The sequence below is a fragment of the Oratosquilla oratoria genome, chromosome 8 (assembly GCF_046742065.1).
Source record: "Oratosquilla oratoria isolate Oo_2021 chromosome 8, ASM4674206v1, whole genome shotgun sequence".
Classification (NCBI taxonomy): domain Eukaryota; kingdom Metazoa; phylum Arthropoda; class Malacostraca; order Stomatopoda; family Squillidae; genus Oratosquilla; species Oratosquilla oratoria.
This window is the reverse complement of record NC_134784.1, coordinates 516,427-541,712: the sequence shown is the minus strand read 5'-3', so window position 1 is coordinate 541,712 and position 25,286 is coordinate 516,427. Positions and strand designations below refer to the sequence as shown.

Genomic DNA, 25,286 nt, shown 5'->3' with positions numbered 1-25,286 from the left:
CCTTGTTAAACTGCCTTGCCTTCCTCTTGAGGCAAACGTTTCTCTCCAAGTGACCTCCAGGTCACCTTTCCAGTGAGTGCCTGGACAATCAGACTAGTAATTGTGACTATTTTAGGATGATCTAAAGTTCGTGCAATATCCCTTCTGACAGGAACCTATTTGGTTTGCTTCCATTCCCATGATACTATTGGCTTACAGCTACGTAAGGTCCTTTGGCCATTTGTTCCTTTCTTCCTTATTTTTTCTTCTTACCTAAAGACCAGACCCTCATTCACTCTGTACAGTATACTAAAATCTACGAAGACCTTACATTAATACAGATTCTTCTTCTTCTTCCCCTTCTTCTTCCTCTTCTCCTTTTTCCCCTTCTTCTACCTCTTCTCCTTCTCTTTCCCCTTCTCCTCTTTCTCCTTCTTTCTTCTTCTTCTTCTTCTTTGTCTTCTTCTTCCCCTTCTTCCTTTTCTTCTCCTTCTTCCTCTTCTTCTCCTTCTTCCCTTCTTTTACCTCTTCTTCTACCTCTTCACCTCCTCTTTCTCCTCTTTCTCCTTCTCCTTTCTTCTTCTTCTTCTTCTTCTTCTTCTTCGTCAAATTTGGATCTTCATTCGGATAGTTTAGGCTCACAAATGCACCTTTTGGTCAAATACATACGGTATACCATTTGTGTTTCTTATTCCGTCTTCAATTTTTTCTATTCATATTACCTACATTTATTGGTATCTCGCAATTGTATTCCTCATAGTTATATATTCTTAATTTCTTCTGATAAATTTTATTATATATGATAAATGATGATAACATAGAATGAAATAGATTTATATTAATTCTAGTAGCTTTGTTTAGAAAAGCAATTGATATATATATATATATATATATATATATATATATGCATATATACATATGTATGTGAATGTGTGTGTACGCGCGTGTGTGTGCGTAATATCATTGTACTGACATTTTGAGGCGTTTTGAAACATCACATGTTTGTTCAAAATTTTATTGCATAAACATGTAAAAAAAAATCATCCTTAACAAAATCTAGCATCGTCGAGAGAGCCTCTCCCGTCCACAACACCAGTTCAAAGGGAAGAGAAGAATAAATTATTCAATGACATAAACTATTTACAGGAATGTCAGAACACAACTTCGGTAGGCACGCTTTGGCACTCACTGGCACTCTGTGGCACTGGGCCTCTTACGTGGATGGCACGCCTCTGACAACACTTGTTGTGGCGTGTGTTATAAAAAGTACCCTTCACCTGGCTTTGTGACAACACTTAGCGTAGCTATTTTTTAATGTCGCTGAGCACGTCTCTCCGAGTTTTGACAACACTTATTGGAATCGAATTTTAATGTAATAGACAATTGATTCAGGTCTGTGACATTACTTATTGGAGTTAGGTCTGGTATAAAATAACGCATCTTTCACTACTTTGACAATACATATTTGAGTGGCGTGTGATATGAAGGGCACGCCTCTCCGATGAATGACAACATTTATTGGTCCGCCGCGAAGTAACAGAATTGAAGGTGATCGAGTCCTATGGACCATTTCGTAGTCCTGAGAACTGGAACCAGCTACCTGGGGTCAAGGAAGCGTCAGGATTCGAACCTGGATCTGCCCAGTCGTTTGAGCGATCATTCGGTACACAGAGGTCTTCAAAGTTTAAAGTATCTAATATCATAAGCATATGTAAAAGGGGATAGCTCCATAGCACGCAGTGGTTCTTGCTATTCAATTGTTGAGTAAAGAGGTACAAGCACACCTGAGGTATGAGCGAGTACTTCGACTCAAAAAAGTTTCTTTACTTCTGTTCTAAACAATTTGTTAAGGACCTAACTTGTACAAGTGGTCGCAGTGCTCGTATGGAGGTACGTTTCACGTACCCGTAACGATACTTTTTGTGTCTGGATACTTGTTTTCCACAGCTATTTCCCCGTCGCTCCCAGTGTCAAGATGGTGGGTGTATATACTCTCCCACGAACGGAAGAGACTTCTAGATTAAAGATAAATATCCAAAACCTAGTCACACCTCCTCTGGCAGTGGCTGGGACCGGGGGTGGACGAGATCTTAAACTATGTCTATGACATCTGTACATGACGCTCATGGTGTCTTTCGAATGAGATCAGAGTCCGGGGAGAACCTTCAGCAGACTCTCCGTGTGGTCTTCTGGAGCATTTCCTCTCCCAGGCTTCTTATCGGCGGCGCTCAAGAGGCTTGGAATGGATATATTGGTTCTCTCAGAGGTGAGGAGACCAGGCAGTGGTGGTGAGATCGTTAATGAGGGCTACACCTACTAATGGTCGGTGCTGTATCGATGAAGCCCAGAACGTGAAAGTAGCTGTAGACATAGCTAGTCGACTGCAGTACACCTTTGTAGATATTTCTCTGGTCGATGAGAATATGATGGTGGTGAGATTGAAGCATATTTTGAGCTTCATCTGTATTGCTGTAGTATGTATTCTTCCGAGGCATATAAACTTGAAGAATTGTTCTATATCAGGCTTGACTATACAGTATAGTCGACCAGTGCTCGCCACGGGACTAAGCTGTTTTTGGCGACTACATTGCAGTTACTGGCACCGACAGAGTTGGCTGTGAAGTATGTATAGGCTCCCATGACTAGAACCAGAACACACCAACTAATCCTGAATTTTATTGTTTTCAAGAAGGCATTTGGCCCAATATGTCGAGAGATCTGCGGATCCTTGGGATTTCTGCGAGGATTATTGACATGATGCCTGGCTTATACTCTTGGACAGAGAGTATTATGAAGTATGGAAGAGGCGTCTACGGCTTCTTCCTTGTTAGTTCAGGAGTGAGGCAAAGGTGCGTCGTTGCCCTAAAACTTCTTAACACTTGCTTAGACTGGGCGTTGGACAGTTTTCTATCAATGTTATCGTGGGGCATCCATTTGCAACTCAGAGGTCAGTGACCTTGTCTTTGCTGATGATACTCTCCTTGCGGAGTCGTTGGAAGTCTTGGTCGCATCACTTGAGTAAATGATCATGGAGGCGAGATCGCTTGGACTCCAGGTCTTCCGGATCAAGACCAAGAACCAGGCCTTTTGGAAGCTTACAGGATGACATAGGTCATTCTACCCTTGCATTTTATTTACAAGGGACGACCCTCGATGAAGGAGACATGACTAGGACAAGTGGACCGAACCTGCCAAGAGTTGTTTGGAATGAGAAGGGTATCTGCATGGGAGCTTGCTCGGAGAAACCGTGGGGGACTGGCGATGGCGCGTGAGTGAAGTGACACCGCTATCTTCCGGAGTATGCTCCCAGTTGATAATGATGATAATGATGACGATGATGATGGTGATGGTGGTGGTGATGGAGTATTCTCAAACAGGGTCAACCAGGAGAACCTCCCGCACATTCAGTCGCACGGGACACACGTCCACCCTGCGACGAATTACACCACAACAGCATTAACGGGAAACGCACGGGCATAGATGATGTTTACAGTCTGACGTCGTATATGGAAGAATGCCCCGCACTGTTCTTCCTGCTCCCTTTCGAAGAATTCTCGGCTTGAGTCCCTCTGTCGGGAGAGCAGCAGCTGACCGTGGAAGGAGCTGTGCCCTTGGGAGATCCTCTTTCCTCGGCGGCCGCCTCTTCGAGGGCCACGGCGTTGTCGTAGGCGAAGGACACCGGCGGAGAGTTCGAGGACTTCTGTAGGAGGTGAGAAAAGGGAGAACGTGTCACTATAAACGGTGAATGTACAGTCGCCTCCATGCATAGGTAATGCAGGTGGTAGTGGGCTGTGTGGGTAAGTGTGACATTAGAGTGAAATATATTGTTTATACACAGAAAATGGGGTCGGTAAGCCAAGTTGACACCATTCGCACCAGGTGCCAGGTGGATTTTCTGTCGCCAGGAGATTCCTATCATTTCCAAGGGATACCCTATTGTTTTTTGTTTTTTTCAGCAGGCAGATGAAAAGAAAACCTGTCACCCAGGACGAAAGGGATTAAAGTTTATATATACATATACCGAAGGCTTTCCCCCCACACACTCCACCCCCACACACTCCACCCCCATCCACCCCCCTCTCTCCCTCTTTTCTTGGCTCCTCCTGGATGACGGGTCATCCATTAGAAATTAAATAAAAATAATACTACTGGGTGAGGAAGGAGATGAGCAAGATGGGGCTTATGGGTTGGATCAAGAAAAAGGTCGTCAATTTTCTTCATAAACAGGAAGTCGTACCGTCTTCACTTCATCAGGAGGAACCATTTACGGTGTGCCAGATTTCATCATTCCCCCACGATTAATACCCGATGTAAACAACCACAGCGTTGACAATTTTCATCATTCCACCACTAGAAATACTTGATATGAACAATTAGTGTTGCCAGATTTAACTATTTTGTTGCTAACGGTACCCAGGATGAACAATTATAGCGTTGCCAAATTTCACTATTTCGCCACTGACAATACCCGATGTAAACAATAGCAACGATGCCAAATTTCACCGCTACCAACACCAGACTTAGGAAGATGAACCTACGCCTCAGGGAACGACTCTTGAACGACGCCCACACCCCTACGCGTGGGCGTGGAGGATTGTGTCTCCGGGCAGAGAGGCGGAGGGTGAGAAGGCTCGAGAGAAGGGCGTTAAGTGCCGCCTTGGGGGCTTTGGGGCACGCCCATCTACCGACAGGAAGATTTAAGGAATTGGGAACGCTTGGCATTGCTAACCGTTGGGGGCTGGTGGCTGCGTTCTCTCTCTCTCTATCTATCTATCTCTCTCCCTCTCCCTCCTCCCTTCCCCCCTCTTTCTCTGTCTCGGTGTCTCTCTCCCTCTCTCTCTTCTTTCCTCTCTCTCTCTCTCTCTCTCTCTCCCTCTCTCTCTTTTGTAGTGGTGGTGGTGGATGTTGGTATTGGTGATTGGCGGTGGTAAAAAACTACTAGATATCTCTTGTTTTATTTATCTATTCAATTATTTATATATTTTTTTATCTTCACTTTTATTTCTATTGTCCTTATTTCTTATTAACTGACTGAATTATTTTAACGCTAATTTCTTTCATTGTGTAATTCTAATTCGTTTTGTTCCAACATCGGACATGACGCTAACCAATGTAATACTCATCAGTGGAGCCAGCCATATGTATCTGTCCAATGACCCTCTCGCGTCAAACGAGGTCACGTGAGAGTGATTAGTAACAGTTAATTCATTGGTTCTTAACTTAGGCGCCATGGGAGTCCCCCAAGGAAGCCATGACAAGAAATTACGGGGGGTGGGGGTGGGGGGCATGACCTGTTATTACAAAGTATACATTTCTATGTAATATGAGGAATCTGAATATATGTATATGATTGCTACACTCCCATGTAGCAATCATCGGGACCGTTTTGTCAAGTTGGCGAGGGTAGCAAGCAGCCTAATTATCCATGAGCCCAGACAGAATCGAGATGACAACAGCATTGACTGGGGAGGAACGGGGTGAGCTGTGTGAATATATAAGTTGTCATTGTCTTATTTGTGTACACTCTGAAGAAGTCCTAGTTGGACGAAACGTCAGTAGTAAAACTTCAACAGATTCTTAGCGTTTAAACTCACCACCCTACCATTCGTATGTATATACTTTATTATTATTTATATTATTATATTATTTTATTTCTTTACCATTATTATAATTATTTTCGCATCCGACCCTGTTACGGACTAAAAGGCCTCCTATCGCCATGCTCCGCATTTGTAATCCTTTGAATATATATATATATATATATATATATAATATATATATATATAATATATAGATATATATATATATATATATACATGTATATATATAGATATATATACATATATGAATATATATATATACATGTATATATATATATATATATAATATACATGTATATATATATATATATATAATATATACATGTATATATATATATATAATATGTATATATATATATATATACGTGGAGTTAAAAACGACAGCATTGTTGTAGTTGTTCAGTCTTTTCTTCGTATTCTCGATTTTCCTGATAAGAGATTTTCCATTGACTGGGTGGATTGAAACTATGTCTCTATATTCTTCCATTTGTTCCTATTTGATATCAACGTTTCGTCTTAAATAAGACATTATCAAGATATAACTGATGTAGTTGTTCAGTCTTTTCTTCGTATTCTCGATTTTCCTGATAAGAGATTTTCCATTGACTGGGTGGATTGAAACTAGGTCTCTATATTCTTCCATTTGTTCTTATTTGATATCAACGTTTCGTCTTAAATAATTGTAGTTGTTCAGTCTTATTTAAGACGAAACGTTGATATCAAATAAGAACAAATGGAAGAATATAGAGACCTAGTTTCAATCCACCCAGTCAATGGAAAATCTCTTATCAGGAAAATCGAGAATACGAAGAAAAGACTGAACAACTACAACAATGCTGTCGTTTTTAACTCCACGTGTATTACTGAGAACCTGCTCCCCCCCTTTACTAATATATATATATATATATATATATATATATATATACATTGTATATATATATATATATGTATATACATGTATGTATATATACATATATATATATATGTATATATATATGTATATAATAGATATATATATATATGTATATATATGTATATATACATATATATATATATATATATATGTATGTATATATAAATCTAAGAAATTTTAGATAATTATAATTGTCAACTTTTTAATAAAGCCATATTTTTTTTCATCCATACCTTATTACTGTTATTATGATTTTTTATTTATTTATTTATTTATATATTTACTTTATTTGTTTTGTTTTTTTCCGATTTGACGGGGTGGGATTTGGGGGCGAAAATGAAGGGGGAGCTAGACGAATATTGATGAATCACGAAAACGAAGTAAAGGAGTTGGAAAAGGCTGAGAACCACTTTAGTTGACTACTTTCTAAGATGACGAGATCACCAGCCACAGCCCCCCACCAGCCACAGCCCCCCAGCCCCCCAGCCCCAGCCACCACCATCAGGCGAATAAAGTCATCTGGCCTCGAAAGCAGACCAACATATTGGATGGCGTCTTGACTTGAGCAAGGCTCCCCCAATTCTCCAGAACCGAATTGCTTTCGTAAAGCGCCGTACTTAGCCCTAAACGAGGGTAGTTCGTGAGACTAAACAGTCGGGTGTATACCTGTGTGTGTGTGTGTGTGTGTGTGTGTGTGTGTGTGTGTGTGTGTGTGTGTGTGTGCGTCCTCACAGGAGAGTCAATTTGTCTTTTGTCTGATTGAGGAGTTCGACTTGGGGCAGGGAGGGCCTTTGTATTGGTTTTTAATTTTTTTTTTTTTTCAGTTTTTTTTTTTCTTGTTCGTTGATTGGCCACCCATGACACGAGCAGGAGGGGCCATCTAGTTTATGGCTAATTAATCTGCCTTAACGAGGACAAGAGGAGACAGACGGAGAGAGAGAGAGAGAGAGATTTTCAGGGTGCCAGGTGAATATATATCTCCAACTGTGCATGCGCACACAGACACACATGCAAACACACGTACAGACACACACACGCACATACAGAATCGCGCGCACACACACACACACACACACACACACACACATACACACGGTGGCGCAGTTGGTAGAGCGCTGAACTAGCATGGTGGTGCCCGTAGTACTTGGTTCGAATCCTGCCCAGGGCCGAAATTATTTCGGTACCGCTGCGTTTCGGGTCGTTACTCTGACTCTCGTGGGCGGGGAGTTGGGTGTGTGTGTGTGTGTAAGGTCATAGCATTACCCATAGATCGGACCTACGAGCTCTGAGCTCTCTTCCAGGAGGGAAATAGCTGTCGATCACGAGTCCAACACGTGATCCAAAGACCAAGTGAATACACACACACACACACACACACATGTATACCAATACTAGGAATTTTTGACAAACTGCCTCTTGCAGGACGTTTGTGACACCACCTCTCTCTCTCTCTCTCTCTCTCTCTCTCTCTCTCTCTCTCTCTCTCTCTCTCTCTCTCTCTCTCTCTATTTCCCTCTCTCTCTCTCTTTCTCTCTTTCTGAGGATTCCTGTGGGTGCGTCCTTATGACCGCACGTGGGGCGATGGAGGAAGTTGTGGTGGAGAACGAGGAGAGGAAGAGAAGACCTCTTTTTTTTTTTTTTTTTTTTTTTTTTGCCACCGCCTACAAAGGGTTGCCATGGTCATGAATAGAATCACCTGGCGGCATCAAGAATAAAAGGGAAAGTACCACCCGTTAGGGAAGAGGGGAGGGTGTTGATATCTCCCCCCTCTACCCCCCCAACACTAAAGATTCCGTGGCACATTGTATAGATGAGCCTTAGTGTTTAATCAAATCGTCTGCTCATCGATTTTTTTTTTTTTTTTTTTTTTTTTTTTTTTTTTTAATATAGGGGAGGGAGAGGCTGTGTAACTCCCCCACACTATAGGTCGGGGGGAGGGGTGGGGGGATTCCTTGGAACTTGGATGGCTACATCGTATCTTGACATTGAAACCCTAGGACATCGTATATTTACAATATCGTGATTCTTCGACATCGTACCCCTACAACATCGTGTCTCTACGGCATCGTACTTGCACGACATCGTACCTCTACGATATTGTATCTCCACAGCATCGTGTCTGTACGATATCGTACCTTCACGACATCATATCTGTACGACATCGTATCTCCACCACATCGTATCTCTACGGCATAGTATCTCAAAAACAACCTATATCTACGGCATTGTATCTCTACGGCATATTATCTCGAAAACAACCTATGTCTACGACATCGTATCTCTACGACAACGTATCTCGGCGTCATAGTATCTCAAAAACAACCTATCTCTACGACATCACATCTCCACGACATCGTATCTCTACGACATCGCATCCCTACGACACCATATCTCTTACCTTCTTCGGCACGCCGCAGCAGGTGTTGACGGCGCAGAGCTTCCTCTCGCTGGAGGGGCAGTCAAGGATGCAGCTGTCTGCCGGTGGGACCTCCTTCAGAAGGGGCGATTCTTCGCCGCCGTTCTCCCAAGGGCGTTCGTCATCGAACTCGGGCTGGATGGTGGTGGAGTGGATGCCCTCCTGGTGGAACATCGTCTTGATCTCCTCCGCGATGGTCATGTAGGCACGGCGGCTGCGGAACCTGACACGAACGACGAAGGAGGATGAGGTTAGTGGGTGGGTTGCTTGGCTGGCTGGCTCAGGGCAATGTTACCGTCCTCCTACTCTTCCTCCTCTTCCTTCTTCCTTGACTCCTCCTACTCCTCTTCCTCCTTCTCTTCTTCTTCCTCCTCTTCTTCCCTCTACCTCTCCTCCTCCCCCTACTTCCCCTCTTCCTCCTCCTTCCTCTCTTCCTTCTCCTCTTCCACCTCCTTTTCCTCCTTCTCCTCCTCCTTCCTCTCTTCCTTATCCTACTTCTCTTCCTCTTTCTCTTCCTGCTCCTCCTCCCCTCTTCCTCATACAAATTTCGTCAAATTTATTCTAAATGTGTAGACTTTGCCTGATCCAACATATCTTATCCAATTCAGCCCTAACTTTGCGTAACATTGCAAAACCCAGGTTTGTCCAACCGAATCAGATGAAGCAACCAAGTAAAGGTGGCGTCACACTACGCATTTCTCGCTAGCATGCTACTTGCTTTTTGTTTTTTCGTTCGAGTGGAAACGACTTTGGTTACGATTTTTTTTTTTTTTTCCAAAAGTCAAATTATTGATAAGTCATATAATGAGAAGCCTAAATGACGAACTGAGAGAAGTTAAACCTAGAATACGAATGTTAGACATATTATTGAGATGTTATTACGTAAATCTAGAATATTATAGCCAAATTCGTTTGTACTCAAACGAAATAGCGAAAGGAAGTAGCATACTAGCCTAGTGTGACGCCACCCCGTCACTTTTTTATCTATTTATCTATTTACTTATTCATTTATTCGTTTATTTTATTCTTTATTTATCTGTTTATTTGATTTATTGATCTAATTTATTAATTTATTTATTTTATTTATTCATTTATTTATTTTATTTATCTATTTGATTAGTTTTTTATTTGATTAATTTATTTATCTATTATTTATTTAATCTATTTATTATTTATTTCATTTATTTTATTTATTTATTCATTTATTTATTTATTTATTTATTGTGACAGCTTCCTTACCTGATGTGCGCTGAAGCGATGATCCTGTCACCAGCCAGCTGCCACACGTGGAATTCGTGGACAGCTGCCACGCCCTCCACACGACGCAGCTGCTCCGCCAACCCGTCCACCTACGGAGGACGAGGTCACTTAAGGTCAAGGAGTGACGTCATGGGCTTTCAAGGAGGATATGTAGATTGACCTAAGGTCAAGGGGGAGCGTGAGGGAAGGTCGTCCTTACTCGAGGAGGAGGTAAAAGTTGACCTCGTGAGGTCGAGGGGGAGGTGTAGAACATAAGAATGGGGGAGATTGCAAGGACCATAAGGCCTATACTTTGCAGTGTCATGTCCCTTACCATCTATTACCCCCATCCATAAAGTTATATCAACTTGTATACCCGTTGTTTCAGCGCTAATTAAATGGTTACTAAGTCTATTCCATTCGTTAACCCATTCAACTCCGATGACAAGATGTCTTGTCATTTGGTCAAATAAAACAAAAAATCATAAAACACCAAAATGTTTGATCAAACACCAGAAAAATATGACGTCAGTCCTCGCTCGCTTCGCTCGCAGCGAGGACTGACGTCATATTTTTCTGGTGTTTGATCAAACATTTTGGTGTTTTATGATTTTTTGTTTTATTTGACCAAATGACAAGACATCTTGTCATCGGAGTTCAATGGGTTAAATGGTTACTAAGTCTATTCCATTCGTTGATGACCCTATTAGTAAACCAGTTCTTGCCTATTTCCTTCTTAAACCTAAAATTGTCCAATTTAAGTCCATTAGTACGAGTCTTGCCCTGTTGTCTTAATATGATGACCTTGTCTTCACCTCGATTAGATCACCATTGTTAATCTCGTGAGGTAATTAGGTCTATTTTATTCAATCAAAATCGCGTTTTTTGAACTTATGTCCAATAGTCTTATGATAAAATCTTCCTCAGATATTTTTGTATATTTATTTTTATATGAACACGTTTCAGATTTGTTGAATCAGTTTTAAAGAAAATGAAAATCGATAGGATCACTTAAAGAAATGAAATAAATATAGATTTTAGAATATATACTTTATCGATTATTTAGAAAATGGAACTCGCGTTAGTGTGAGATTTGCTGCTTATGACGTCATTTAGTATACTCTGACGTCACAGAAATCTCGTAGGGGGTCCTTTAATTGAATAAAATCGCCTGACGGCAGCCAGATTAATTAAGTACTAAAGCCGGAAAACCAAGTCCAAAGAAATTTATATATTTATTTATTTATCTAATTGTTTATTTATTTTTATCTGTATCTATTTATAAATTTATTTGATCTTTATTTGTTTATTTCCATTTTATTATTATTTTGTTATCATATTTATTTACTTTTTTTTTATTATTTTTTTATTATTATTATTTCTTTGTGGGTGGGGGTGACCTTAGGGTAGCCAAAGAATGACCATACACCCTGACAGATTTTCTTCAACTGAATAAAATCACCTGACGGCAAACAGAACCCTACAGACCCACAAACCTCCCCTTGCAAGGATCGGTCGGGACATAAACCCCGTAATGAAAAATAATCCTCATTTTTTAGGTTAACCTCGAAGGCTCACCTTGATGTGCGTAGGGACCGTCTGGAGGAGGACCAGGGCTGAGTCTCTGAGGAGGGGCCACGTGGTGAATGTGATCAGAAGGACGAGGCAGAGGGAGAGAACGGGGTCGATGTAAATAGAGTATTCCCAGTTCGTGAACATAACGATCAGGGCGCTTATGATCACGATGATCGATCCTGAAAACAGAATATCATTACCATCATCATCATCATCATCATTTTTATTATTATTATTGATATTGTTATTATTATCATATCATTATCGTTATTATTATCGTTATCATGCTGTCTTGTGACACTGCTTCTGACCCAGGGCAGTGGTCAAGATGCAGAGATGACCCGTCATCCAGGAGGTGCCAAGATAAGAGGGTGGAGGGGAGTGGAGTATGATAGGGATGGAATGGGTGGGAGTGGTTTTTATGCCTTTGTTTTTTGGCTACCTCAATTATAGGGGGGAAAAAGCCTTTGGTATATGTATGTATTATTAAAATTTTATATTTATTTTCTAATTTTGTCTTATAAGAACACAAGAATAAAGGAGACTGCAAGAGACCATAAGGCCTACACTAGGCAGCTCCGTATCCATCACCACCTGTCGTCCCCATCCATAAAGTTGTCTAATCGTTTTTTAAAACAACTGGTAGTTTCAGCGCTTACTACATGGTTTCTAAGTTTATTCCATTCATCGACCACCCTATTAGTAAACCAGTTCTTGCCTATTTCCTTCATAAATCTAAATTTGTCCAGTTTATACCCATTACTGCGAGTCCTGTTTATTAGATGTCAGGTACACTGACCCCTTCAGAAGTTCTCCTCTCGATTGCACCAACCCCGTCGATGACGTCACAATGAGCTTATCAGTGACGTCATAGATCACGTGCAGGGACGAACTTGTCTTATCGATGACGTCATAAAACACATGTACACGGTGCGTGAGATGGTTGCAGAACATGTGCAACAAGACACACACACACACACACACACACACACACGCACACACATACACACATAAATGCGCACGAACAACTGTGATATCACAAAATTAAAAGAAACATATAAGAAAGATTTTGAAAAGTTGAAAGATGTTTGAAGGAAGACATAAATTGAAGGGCGTTTTGTAAAAAGAATTAAGAAAAATCAGAGATCAAACAAGGACAGTTTGGTTAATGGTAGGAGGAGGAAAAATTCCAAATAAGAAAAAAAGTTGAAATTAAAAATTAGAGGAAGAGGAATGTTTGTTTATGGGAAGGGTAGCAGACAAACATAATTGTATTATCGTGGTAGGATGAAAAGGGGAACTTGAGCCGACAAGAAAAGAACGAAGAAAAAAGAAAGTAAACGATTTAAATGAAAAATGTAAAATGAACATAAGTTGTTCTGCAGATTAATGAGTGTTAAGATGAAACACAGAGAAACAATATCAAAGTTGAAAGTTCAAGAGATATTATATGGAGATGCAAGAGAGCAAGATGAGATAATAAGAAAAAGTTCCAATCACTATTTACCAAGAAAGAAGGTTTTCAGATAGAAAAAAATGAATAAAAAACGTGTTGAGCAACATAAAAATGGAAGTCTGTGAGGTGATTAAACTTGTCTGGAATCTGGAACTGAGAAAGGCCTTGGGAGGTTGGAGCCTGAAGGAATGTATATAACTTTTAGTAGATAAGATACAACATCAGATTGTACTTTGGAAGAGGGAAAGGTGTCACTGGACTGAAACTTTGGCAATGTGGTACCAATATTCAAAGCAAGGCAGAAGGATGATCTGTTAAACTATAGAAAAATATAAGTGAATGAAATGCAACAGCTGATTGCATACTCTTTGAATATGGAAATGTGCCACCGGACTTGAACTTTGGCAATGTGGTACCAATATTCAAAGCAAGGCAGAGGGATGATATGTTGAACCATAGAAAAATATAAGTGGATGAAATGCAACAGCTGATTGCATACTCTTTGAAGATGTAAAGGTGCCAACGGACTGGAACTTTGGCAATGTGGTACCAATATCCAATGTCCTTGACTTGCACATTGGTCAAAATGTGCGATACAATTGTAAAATAAAGATGAATTACTTAAAGGAGAAAGTGATCATGGTTAACCGATTTGGATTCAGAAAATGATTGTCATGTGCAGCCAGCCTGCTAGGTTTTTGTTTGAGTGTGGTTGATGCTCTCTATGAGAGAGGCGGCTGGGTAGATTGTCTATATCTGGATTTGGAAAAGGCTTTCGACATACTAAGGATTAGTATGAAAGTTGGAAGACGTAGGACACCTTAGAGGGAGTATATTAGAATGGACATATATTTTTTTCTAAATAACAGATGGAACCGAACAGATATTAATTTTTGAGATGTCGGATTGAAGAGAGATGACTCATGAAACTGATAAGACACGAGGAGAAGATTAGAAATTGAGATGTCCTACATTGGAAGAGCGAGGAAAGGTGATATGATAATACTATAATATTTGAATTAGAAAAAAAAAATGGAAAAATAGACAAACAGTATCTGCTTGGATAGGATGAAAGAATAAGACAGATTGCTTGTAAAGTTTTAAGAAGTACATTTTCCCACACAGACGCCTATATTTGTGAAATAAGATAGATGATCCAGGCCAACAACGGCAATAAATTCAAGGCTACGTGTGATAAAAGGAGGTATGAGAAACTTAACCCGATAAGTCAAGCTCGAGCCCTGTGTCCTTGTGCCCTACGTCTCGATAAGATACACAAAGGAAAAAAGAAAAGTGTTCCTTACCAATGGCATCGGAGAGGACGTGGAGGAAGACACCCCTCATGTTCATCTGGGAAGAGGACATCACCTTCGACTCCCCAGAAGCTTCTACATTTCCTTCACCGATCTCACAGTCCCTCGAGGGCGGAGTCTCAAGTGCCGAAGAAGTCTTGAGGGCTTTGGGGTCCTGGTGTTGGCTTTGGAGGAACTGTTCTTTGTTCTTATGGGCGTGTCCGTGACCGCCGTGGCTATGTCCGTGACCGCCGTGGCTGTGACCATGTCCATGTCCGTGTTCTGCAAGAAAGGTAGGGTTAGTGGCAGGTGGATGCTCTGAATCCCCTTCTGAGTATAGGAAGGATCCATGTAAATTCATATCGACTGGGAGTCCATTTGGATTGAATATAATCGTATCGCGTTAACCAAAACAAACTCTTCACTCTTGAGGGGATGTCTCCAGAAATGAATATAATCGCCTGTCGGCAGAGAGAATGAAAGGAAGATGATCACTAGGTACGTGAGGGGTGAGAAGAACCAAAAGGGTGTGTGCTCTTATGCTATGGTAAATTGATTCACCCCTGAGTCACGATGGACCAGATTCTCTCTCTCTCTCTCTCTCTCTCTCTCTCTCTCTCTCTCTCTCTCTCTCTCTCTCTCTCTCTCATATGTTCTCTTCAGGAAAACCGTTAGGCTATGCAACAGTAAGAGAGAGAGAGAGGAGTAAGCATGTCGGTGCAACTTCTGCTTGTTGTGGCTGTGCACACACTCGTGTTGGTGCATATATGTGTGTATATGCCAACACTGTAAAAGAAATTGAATAGAGAGAGAGCGAGAGAGAATAAGAGGAAATGAGAGAGAGAGAGAGAGCAGATTAGGTCTTACTAACGCAGCCTAGTAAATCTGTCAGCACTTGTGGTTCCTCGTTCAAAATCAAGAGAACACTGTAACCTTATGCTTTGCTATCCTCTCCCTATCGAAGCCCTCCATCCTCATAGTTAGTCCAATGTGGCTGGATATACATACAGTACATACATTTCAATTTCTGCATGTTGGCCTCCTCGAGTATCTCGATGTTTATGGCTTAGAATTAAAGTGAATTGTGACTGATAGAAATATATATCTGTTCACTGGGACCCATTCAGTGTTGAACAAAAAATACATGTGTGTATCTATATATGCATTATAAATGCACTTTTTTAACTTACTGGCAAAGAGGATGAGCCCGATAATGTTAATAAGGAGGCCGAGAGAGCCCACGATGAGGATGAGGACCGGGTTTCTCAGCCCTGTCGGGTCGTACAGCCTGTAAGAAGGAATGTTGCCAGATTAGTGATCACGCATTTACTCCGTCGTCGAGATAACATAATTACATTTTACTTTGTGCAACGGTTTCGTTTACTTATTTGTTTATTAGTTGTATTTATGGATTTATTAATTATTTTAATTTTATTTTCTATGTGTTATTATTTTATTTACTTTATTTTATCTATTCATCTATTTGGGTGAAATGTTCAGAATGGTTTTACCGAGTTGTTTTTGTTGCTGCCGCCAGGCGATTTTATTCATAGACCTCCCCCCTTCTTCAGACTAAGGTAAACCGTAGTTAAAGGATTCTTTGGAACTCCCACCAGGAGGCGCTTAGCTACGACTAAAGCCGTCACCTTTACCTATTGTGCTACAACTGCCAAAGGACGCATCCACGACGTTCGTCTAGGCTCTCAGCTTATTTTTGTAACTGCTAACATCCACGCGAATTGGCTATCCTAGTACATAGGGACAAGGTGACGGCATTGGGTGCAGTTCAGCGTCTCCTGGCGTGTGCCGGTACTGATAACGTATCTTACGCAGAAATGGTCGGGTACTGTGTCGAACTCACGAGCAGGTAGTCGTGAGTTCGATTTCCGGGACCCGCTGCGGGATATGTCGCGTTGATTCCCGACAGCTCTGACCGGGCGAGGAGGCGACCCAACATCGGCCAAAAAAAAAAAAAAAAAAAAAAAAAATCCCGCAACTGACAAGGTTTTGATTTAAAAGGGGTTTCTCACTTCCCACTCACTCTGTGTTGAAGGAACTTGTTACTTTACTGCGTGAAGACAGTTGGTTAACCGCAGTCCCCCTACCCGCCCCCCTGCTCGTACAAGGCAGTGGGAGGGTTAATTGGGAGATAAAGGATTACGGTGACCCCGGGTTATAGATAAAGGGATAATGATAAGAGAAAACGCACATAAGACCAAGTTGGATTCGTCGAGGCACAGATACGGTGATTCCATGAACTTAGCTTATCCTGCGTATTTGGATTAGGTAAATGCTTACATAAACACGCACGCACATGTCATCATCGTTATTATCATCATCATCATAATCGTCATCAACATCATGATGATGGTTATCATCACCAATCATCATGGTCATCACCATTATCATCACAGTCACCATCATCATCATAGTCATCATCATCGTCATCATGGTCATCACCATAATCATCATCATCATCGTCATCATCACCATCATCATCGTCATCGCTATCATTATCGTTATCGCTATCATCATCGTCATTACCATCATCATCATCATCATCATCATCATAATCGCCATCGCTATCATCATCGTCATTATCATCATCATCATCATCATCATCACCACCACCACCATAATCATCACCACCACCATCATCATCGTCATCATCATCATCATCATCATCATCATCATCGTCATTATCACCACCACCACATGGTCATCATCATCACCGCTATCGCCATGGCCATAGGTGGCCCTCCCTCACCTGTTGAGGGCCTCTACGAAGATGGAGAAGCAGAGGGCCAGCAGGAAGACGCTGTTGACGAGCGCCCCGAGGACTTCGGCCCGAGCCCAGCCAAAAGTGTTCTTGCTCCACTCCTTCGGCGACATCTTCGGGAGGAGAAGGAAGAGTGTCAGAGGGTGGGGAGGAGAGAGGAGGAGGAATGGGTGCTGTAAACGACCACAAACATCGTGTTTTTTTTTTGTGTGTGTGTGTGTGTGTGTGTGTGTGTGTGTGTGTGTGTGTGTACTTCATACTCTCCCTCTGTTTCTCGTCCCTTTCTTCTTAGAAGACCTCTTTATTCTTTATCTCCTATCTTCCCGCCCCATAGAGAAGAGAGACAGAAAAAGAGACAGAGAGAGAGAGAGAGAGAGAGAGAGGTTTGAAGACCCACCTTGATGCTGACGAAGGCGATGACGAGGGCGAGGACGTCGCTGAGCATGTGGAAGCTGTCGGCGATGAGGGCCATCGAGTTGGTGGCGTAGCCGACCACTAACTCCGTCACGAAGAAGGCGGAGGTGAGGGATAGCATGGACAGCATCCGGCAAGTCTTCCCACTGTAGCGCCCCATCCTGGACTGAGGCACGAGGGAGGGAGACAAGAAAATTAAATAACTGGACAAAAATATCGATTTATTTTTTTATTCTATTTTTTTGTCTATCTGTTAATTTATTTTGATTTGTTTGTGTTTTTTTAGTGTCGTAATACCGACGGTGTTAGAGTTGTGGTAATTCAACTTTGGGGTCGCATGAAGAATTGTTATTCCAGAACGCACACATGAAGAATCGGCATCGTCACCCCATGAGATCCCACCTGAAGAATTGTCACCCCAGTACGCCGAATATCAACAGTGGAATAAAGTTTGGTAAGGTTAGATTGAATGAGGGTTATGCTTATTGTCATTAAATTATACAGACGAAGAATCGTAAACCCAGGACGGCCCATATGAAGAATTGTCACCCTGTCGAAATCTGTGTGTGTGTGTGTGTGTGTGTGTGTGTGTGTGTGTGTGTGTGTGTGTGTGTGTGTGCGGACGCGTGTGTATTACATATATCATATCTGATAAACATTTTGAACGATACGTTCAGAAGTGCGAAAAAGCTTCATCCAACATCCCATATTAGATCGAACCATAAAAGTCCTTGTTTTTAATCAAATTTTCTGTTTGACGCCAGGCGATTTTATTCAGCTGAGTGAAAGATTCTATCGCCAGAATAGATGCGGACTTGTTAGGTGGCGCTCTATTTCGTCATTTCTAACCAGCGATTCTATCCTTGGCGACAAGAAGGGAAGAGATGGTCCAGATTTAAGGACGTTAATATAAAAGAGGGATAGTCAGAGTTAGACATGATCAGTATTCTTCTTTGAATGAAATTCAGTCCCCGACCTTGAAAGAATACTACGCAGCTCTGGTCCGTAGAGGTGTCACTAAAGATCCGTAACACATTGATTGCATACAACGTATGTAGGTGCTATTGGTGGGCACCTGCTCGTGAGAAAGTGTCACTCTTAAACAACTACAACTGCCCCTCGAGCAGTGATACCAACTGCTCATTAATTCGTTCGGACGTAGTTGGGGGGGGGGGATGGGAGTGGGGGTCGTGGGAGTGGAGTCCTCAGATTACAAAGAAAGAGCATACCGACAGGGGACCTTTTGGTCCATAACTAGGTCGGATGCGAAAAAAATAAACTAGTTCATAAATGAATAAAATAAATAATAATAATAATAAACAAACAAAAAATAACATTTATAGTAAATAATAAATAAAGAACAAAAATAAACAAATAAATAATAACTAAACAGATAAAATGAAATAGGCAGGCATTACAGCACATTTCTTAGATGCTCATCCAAATGAATCTTGAAACTTCGAACTGACGACACAATGTGACCCAACCAGTGTTGACTTCGTGAGACCAAAACAAAAGAAGATCGATCGTTCGTGTTTTGTCTGACGAAAGCTCCCGTCATGACAAGTCTTGGTACACAGGCAACAGTGAAGCCGTGGGGTTGATTCACACTCGACAAAGATATGTTGATTTTAAATAGGTGATAACAATAGCGTCATTGGAGACCGCGAGAGAGCCCCGCATCGAGTACGTTCCTCTCTCGAGATGTGAGGAAGAGGCCGGCTGTCAGGTCGCGTTGCTGACATAAGGAGTTTGGTGACCACAAGCACATACGCGCGCGCACACACATACACATACACACAGACACGCACACACATATACACACGCACATACACATGCACACATACGCGCGCATACACACGCGCACACACACATACACATACACGCACACACACGCACACAAATAGACACACGCACATACACATGCACACATGCGAGCGAGCGCACACACACACACACACACACACACACACACACACACACACACAGATACACATACACGCACACACACAGATACACATACACACGCATACACACAGATACACATAAGTACACACACACGCACACACACACACGCACACACATACAGACACACACACACGCATACACACAGACGCACACACCCACACGCATACACACAGACGCGCGCGCACACACACATGCACACACACACACACACACACACACACACACACACACACACACACACACACACACCCACCTATGAACTCCTTTCCCAAGGGAGAGACAGTGATGCTTTTTAAGCCCTGTTTGGAGACCGACTTCGGGACAGCTGAATTAGCAATCCTAGGCGCTACCACTACACGGTCTGTGTGCGTGCACAGTGATTCTGTTAAAGTTAATTCCCATAATGCAACGTGAGTTAGATTCAGATGTCTACGTTTACCATCAAAACCTGTTTTTTTTTCTTCTTATCTATCTTATCAATAATCGATATCCTTTATCTGTGATGTTTTTTTTTCAATCAAGTATTTGCTCCTCTCGGCAAAGAAGACATGCAGACCATTCCAGGAATTGATTAGTAATTCCTTAATTAATGATAGATAAATGATAGATTAATAATAAATGGCAGTACATGCTTTGTTTGTTTGTCACTTCCATCAAGGCTCCAAGTATTCTACTATGGCGACTCTTGTTTTTTGTTTTGTTTTTTTCTTTACACTTTTCTTATTTCAATGTTTATATTCGTCGTTGGAATTTGTACTATTTCAATTAATTTATGGTCACATCTCTCAGTGAGATTCCTTTTTATCTATTTATTAATTAATTCGTTTATTTATCTATATATTTTTGTTTGTTCGTTTTTAAGCGTTAAAATGAATAGGAGCGAATACAATGGTGCCTTCGACTTCCGGTCGCTGTGCTGTGGCTGCCATCTATCGGATGTTTTTGACACTACTCGCTCACATATCACCAGGAAACGCTCTACTCTGCAGTGTTGCCACTATGCCAGGTCCCACAAATGAGTGAAATTTTTACCACAAAATTCCCCAAAAGGAAATCTGGATTTCCACCTTTTTTCCCACAAAAAGGAATTATTATACACATAAATAAGTTCATTTGCAACGTATGATTTGTTCACAAAATACATCCCGTGTGAGCAAATTTCTCAGACACAAATTGTGGAAAATTCCCATAAAATGGCATAGGTGCTCATCTGGCATGTTCAGTCCATCACATCCTACGTCAGACGATTTTTCATTGATCGTTTAATGCGAGGAGACTCGGTGTGTAAATAATGTACATTTATCCCCCTCATATCCGAAAATCAATTAACCGGACTTCGCCATTATCCGAACGTGATTTATCTGTGAATTGTATATATATATTGTTATTCGTTTATTCTTTTTATTATTTTCTCTTTATTCCTTGTTCACTTTTATGCCTTCAGAATTGGAAATTTACCAATGAATTGGCGGACTGTGAACTGAAGGCGGTGGGGGAGTGGATGGGGTTATCGTATGCAAATACGCCCAAATCCGAACAGAGTGTTCGGATTTGGGAGGGATTGGTGTTTGATCGATAGAAGCTCCGTTCAGGCCATAAGCGGGCACTACAATATCAATATTATTGCGCAAAATTCCGTATTGCGCAATATTATTGACGGTGTAGGGATGGCACATAAGAAAAACGCGTGTTTGACCTGTATATTTGATGTCTTCAAACCCCCCTACACAGTCAATAATATTGTACAATACGGAATATTGCGCAATAATATTGATCGTGTAAGGCACACTTTAAGGGGTTTCTTAACACTACAATGAGCTGATGGGTGATACCAAAAATTTTAACGATTCCGATACGAGTTCCGATACTGCTCTCTAAACTTCCGATTCCGATACGAGTTCCGATACTACTCCAAACTTCCGATTCCGATACGAGTCCCGATACTGCTCTATAAACTTCCGATTCCGATACGAGTTCCGATACTGCTCTCTAAACTTCCGATTCCGATACGAGTTCCGATACTGCTCTAAACTTCCGATTCCGATACGAGTTCCGATACTGCTCTCTAAACTTCCGATTCCGATACGAGTCCCGATACTGCTCTCTAAACTTCCGATTCCGATACGAGTTCCGATACTGCTCTCTAAACTTCCGATTCCGATACGAGTCCCGATACTGCTCCAAAATTCCGATTCCGATACGAGTCCCGATACTGCTCTCCAAACTTCCGATGAAAGATGAATACATTTCATTTGCTCATAAATTATTTGTTTCCCAAACCAACTGTAGGGCCTGAAAATAAACATAAATATCATTGCTCTATCGGAATCGGAAGTTTAGAGCAATATCGGAACTCGTATCGGAATCGGAAGTTTGGACCAGTATCGGGACTCGTATCGGAATCGTTGAAATGGTATCGCCCCAATCACTCGTCTTGACCAGTTAAGTCGCCAGACGATTACATTCGTGATAGAAAACGGGAACGATAGAAAATGGCGAATCAAAGTCGCTCAGATTTAGCCAGAATAAAGTTGCAGAGGCAAGATGGCGCGACCAACCTCAGGAAAAGGGGGATTTATCGATCTGGTTCAAGAGGAGAAGAAGAAAGAATCGAACCCGAGATTCGCTGGATAAGATTAGACTGACAAATGGATAAAGCATTTCTCTCGCTCTCTCTCTCACTCTCCTCTCTCTCCTCTCTCTCCTCTCTCTCCTCTCTCTTTTCTCTCTCCTCTCCCCTCTCTTTTCTCTCTCCTCTCCTCTCTCTTCTTCTCTCCCCCTCTCTCATTCTTCTCCCTCTCCCCTTCTCTCTCTTCTCTTCCTCCTCTCTTTTCTCCCTCTTCTCTCTCTCCCCCCCCCTCTCTCTATCTCTCTTTTTTCTCTTTCTTTTATCTTTGTCAGTGGTGTCCTAGAAATAGCATTGACCACTCCAACGCTGAAGCACATATTCATTTGTTTATATATATATATATGTATATATATATATATATATATATATATAAATATATATATATATATATATATATATAAAGAGTAAATATATATATATATATATATATATATATATATATATATATATATTTATATATATACACATATATATATATATATATCATTTCTGTATGTATTCCTTCATCTATTTATTCATGATCACGAAACTGAGTGTCTTAGTAAACTGACCCGCTCAGAGCGCCTAGTGCGTTGTTACCGGACACGTAAAAAATAATAAAAAATAATAGAATAATGATAATAATAATTACAATGATAATGATAATCCAGGAGTTACTCGCTCGCTAGTTAAATAGAACTGCCTGGATTTCACCAGAACGAAATATTTGAGGCTCGGCAGAGACTTCTATTTGTATGATGCCGTGGGTTTTACCTATTATTTTTATTCATTCGTTCATTTGTTTGTTTGTTTATGTATGATTTTTTAATAGTTTGTGTATAAATCCTGCAGCCTCTTATTTTGGCGTCATAATTTAACCTTACATGATTTTGAAAAATGTTTGGAGTGACGAAATAATAATAAAAAAAAATCACATATTTTCCTTTCTTCTTTGATTTTAGTGGTCAGTGGACTCATTGTATCATTATTTTTGTGTAATGAGCAAAGTAATTAATCATGAATTATTTGTCATTAATCAAATACGTAAATATATATATATATAATATTGTATATATATATATGTGTATATATATGTATATATATATATATAATATTGTATATATATATATATATTCTTTCCCGGTAGTTATAGGGCACTGTGGTAGTCGTAACTACATATGAAAAAGGTTGTTGAACTACCTCACCCTGGTGACAAGGGTCAAGGACTACCAATGCCTTGGTACAGAGTTAAAAGAACTTTTACACAAAAGTTCCTGGCAGTAGACATAAAAAAAAAAAATCAACTCTTGGGCATTGCTTGATTAATAATCTGACTGAATCAATCTACATCTTGATTAATTAATTATTATTTACAGTAAAAATCCTTTTAAAAATCGTTTTGTTTCCGCCATGTTTTTGAAAAATATCTGGTGTGCATCACTTAATATATTATATATATACATTATATATATATATATATATATATGTATATATATATATATATATGTATATATATATATATATTCCAATTTAAAGTCGCTTGTTTCTCTACTCACTTATCTATCCTGTTGTAGCTTGTTCACTGGATGTTCTTGTTGTCTGACCTGGCGGCTGACTGAGCTATCGCCTGTTGTGCGTCAGACAATGTGGTTGCCGCCTGGCCGTGATAACGCTTAATATACACAGGAGGTGGGGTAAGAGTAGGGGGTAGGGATAACATGACAATATAGCCTCTGACGTAATGTTTACACCCGCGTCAAAGCTTATCTTTCTTATTTTCTTCGAGAATTATTAGGATGATTTATTCTTTACGTTGTATTTCTTTTCTTTTTTTAGATGATTGAAAATTGAAATGGTTTTATTGTGACCTTATATTGTTCTGTTTGCACACTGGACGTAGCGTCCCACCCCCCCCCCCCCGCCAACTAGTCACACGACGCGTCGATATGACGTAGGTGTGCGTGTTCGTATGTACGTTCACTCGGTCGGGTTGTGTGCAAAGATCAAAACGACTGAAGCCTCTACCTGTACAGTCACGTTCATTATTTCATTGCTGGGGCCATTAATATACCCCCTGTGCTATCTAATCAATGCCAGCCAGAGACAAGATAACATTGTCATTTGTTATCTTTCAAATGATGGTCAAGCTATCTGCGCACATCGCCGTTTTCTTTTCCATTGCCGCGCGCGACATGACGTCACCATAAAGGGTTGGAACCTGCATACCATAAGATTCGCTAGTTACCATTCTAAGGCAACGATTCTCAAACCTTCTGTTATTCACCCCTCGTATAAAAAAAATAGAAAAATAAAAGTCAACATAGAGGAAGAAATCCTTTAATACCACATCTTACAAATTAAACAATTTATTATAAATTTTCGAGTGTGATATTTTTGCTCCCGTGTATTTTCAACCGCAAGATGGGAAATTCACCCCTGGTTTAAAATCACTCATTTAGAATATATTTCAGCGACGTCATCAATTTCGAGAAACTAATGACTTCAGTGAAAAAATGTGTAACTTCTCTAAGGAGTCTCCAGGCGACCATAGGGTACTCGGGTGTAGAATATAAGGTCGTTCATGAACACAATCCTTGGCAGTTAGACAAGATGATTGATAAGACACCTCAGTCTTGGCCTCATTGTAGGACTTCTGCCGGTGTAGTTAGGGTTGATTTCTTCCTCTTCCTCCTCCTCCTCCTCTCTTCCCTTCTCCTCCGCCTGAACCCATCCTCCTTTGTTTCAAGACTGAAAAGCGAGCTTGCATCCGGTGCCTTTGTCATCATCAATGTCATTGTCATCTTCGAAGTTATCCTCCTCCTCATCATCATCATCATAATCGTCATCATCATTAGTTGTCTTCGTCATCTTCGTCATCTTCATCATCATCATCATCCTCATCATCATCACCACCATCGTCGTCATCATCATCACCATCATCATTAGTTATCTTCGTCATCATCATCGTCATCTTCTTCATCATCATCATTAGTTATCTTCGTCATTATCGTCACCGCCATCTTCGTCATCATCTTCATCATCATCAC

At 40.8% G+C, this 25,286-nt stretch overlaps 1 protein-coding gene across 1 annotated transcript; it reads right to left on the bottom strand.

The window, feature by feature from the left end:
* Window positions 1–980: 980 nt before the first annotated feature.
* LOC143027544 (uncharacterized) lies at window positions 981–24,259 on the bottom strand. The gene is made up of 9 exons (XM_076188839.1): window positions 23,796–24,259; window positions 17,647–17,829; window positions 17,238–17,362; window positions 15,661–15,758; window positions 14,483–14,752; window positions 11,726–11,901; window positions 10,148–10,257; window positions 8,891–9,131; window positions 981–3,679 (listed from the first exon to the last, which is right to left on the bottom strand). Exons 2-9 carry the CDS (start codon window positions 17,821–17,823, stop codon window positions 3,467–3,469), a joined length of 1,410 nt encoding a protein of 469 aa, XP_076044954.1. The 5' UTR covers window positions 17,824–17,829; window positions 23,796–24,259; the 3' UTR covers window positions 981–3,466.
* Window positions 24,260–25,286: the final 1,027 nt, after the last annotated feature.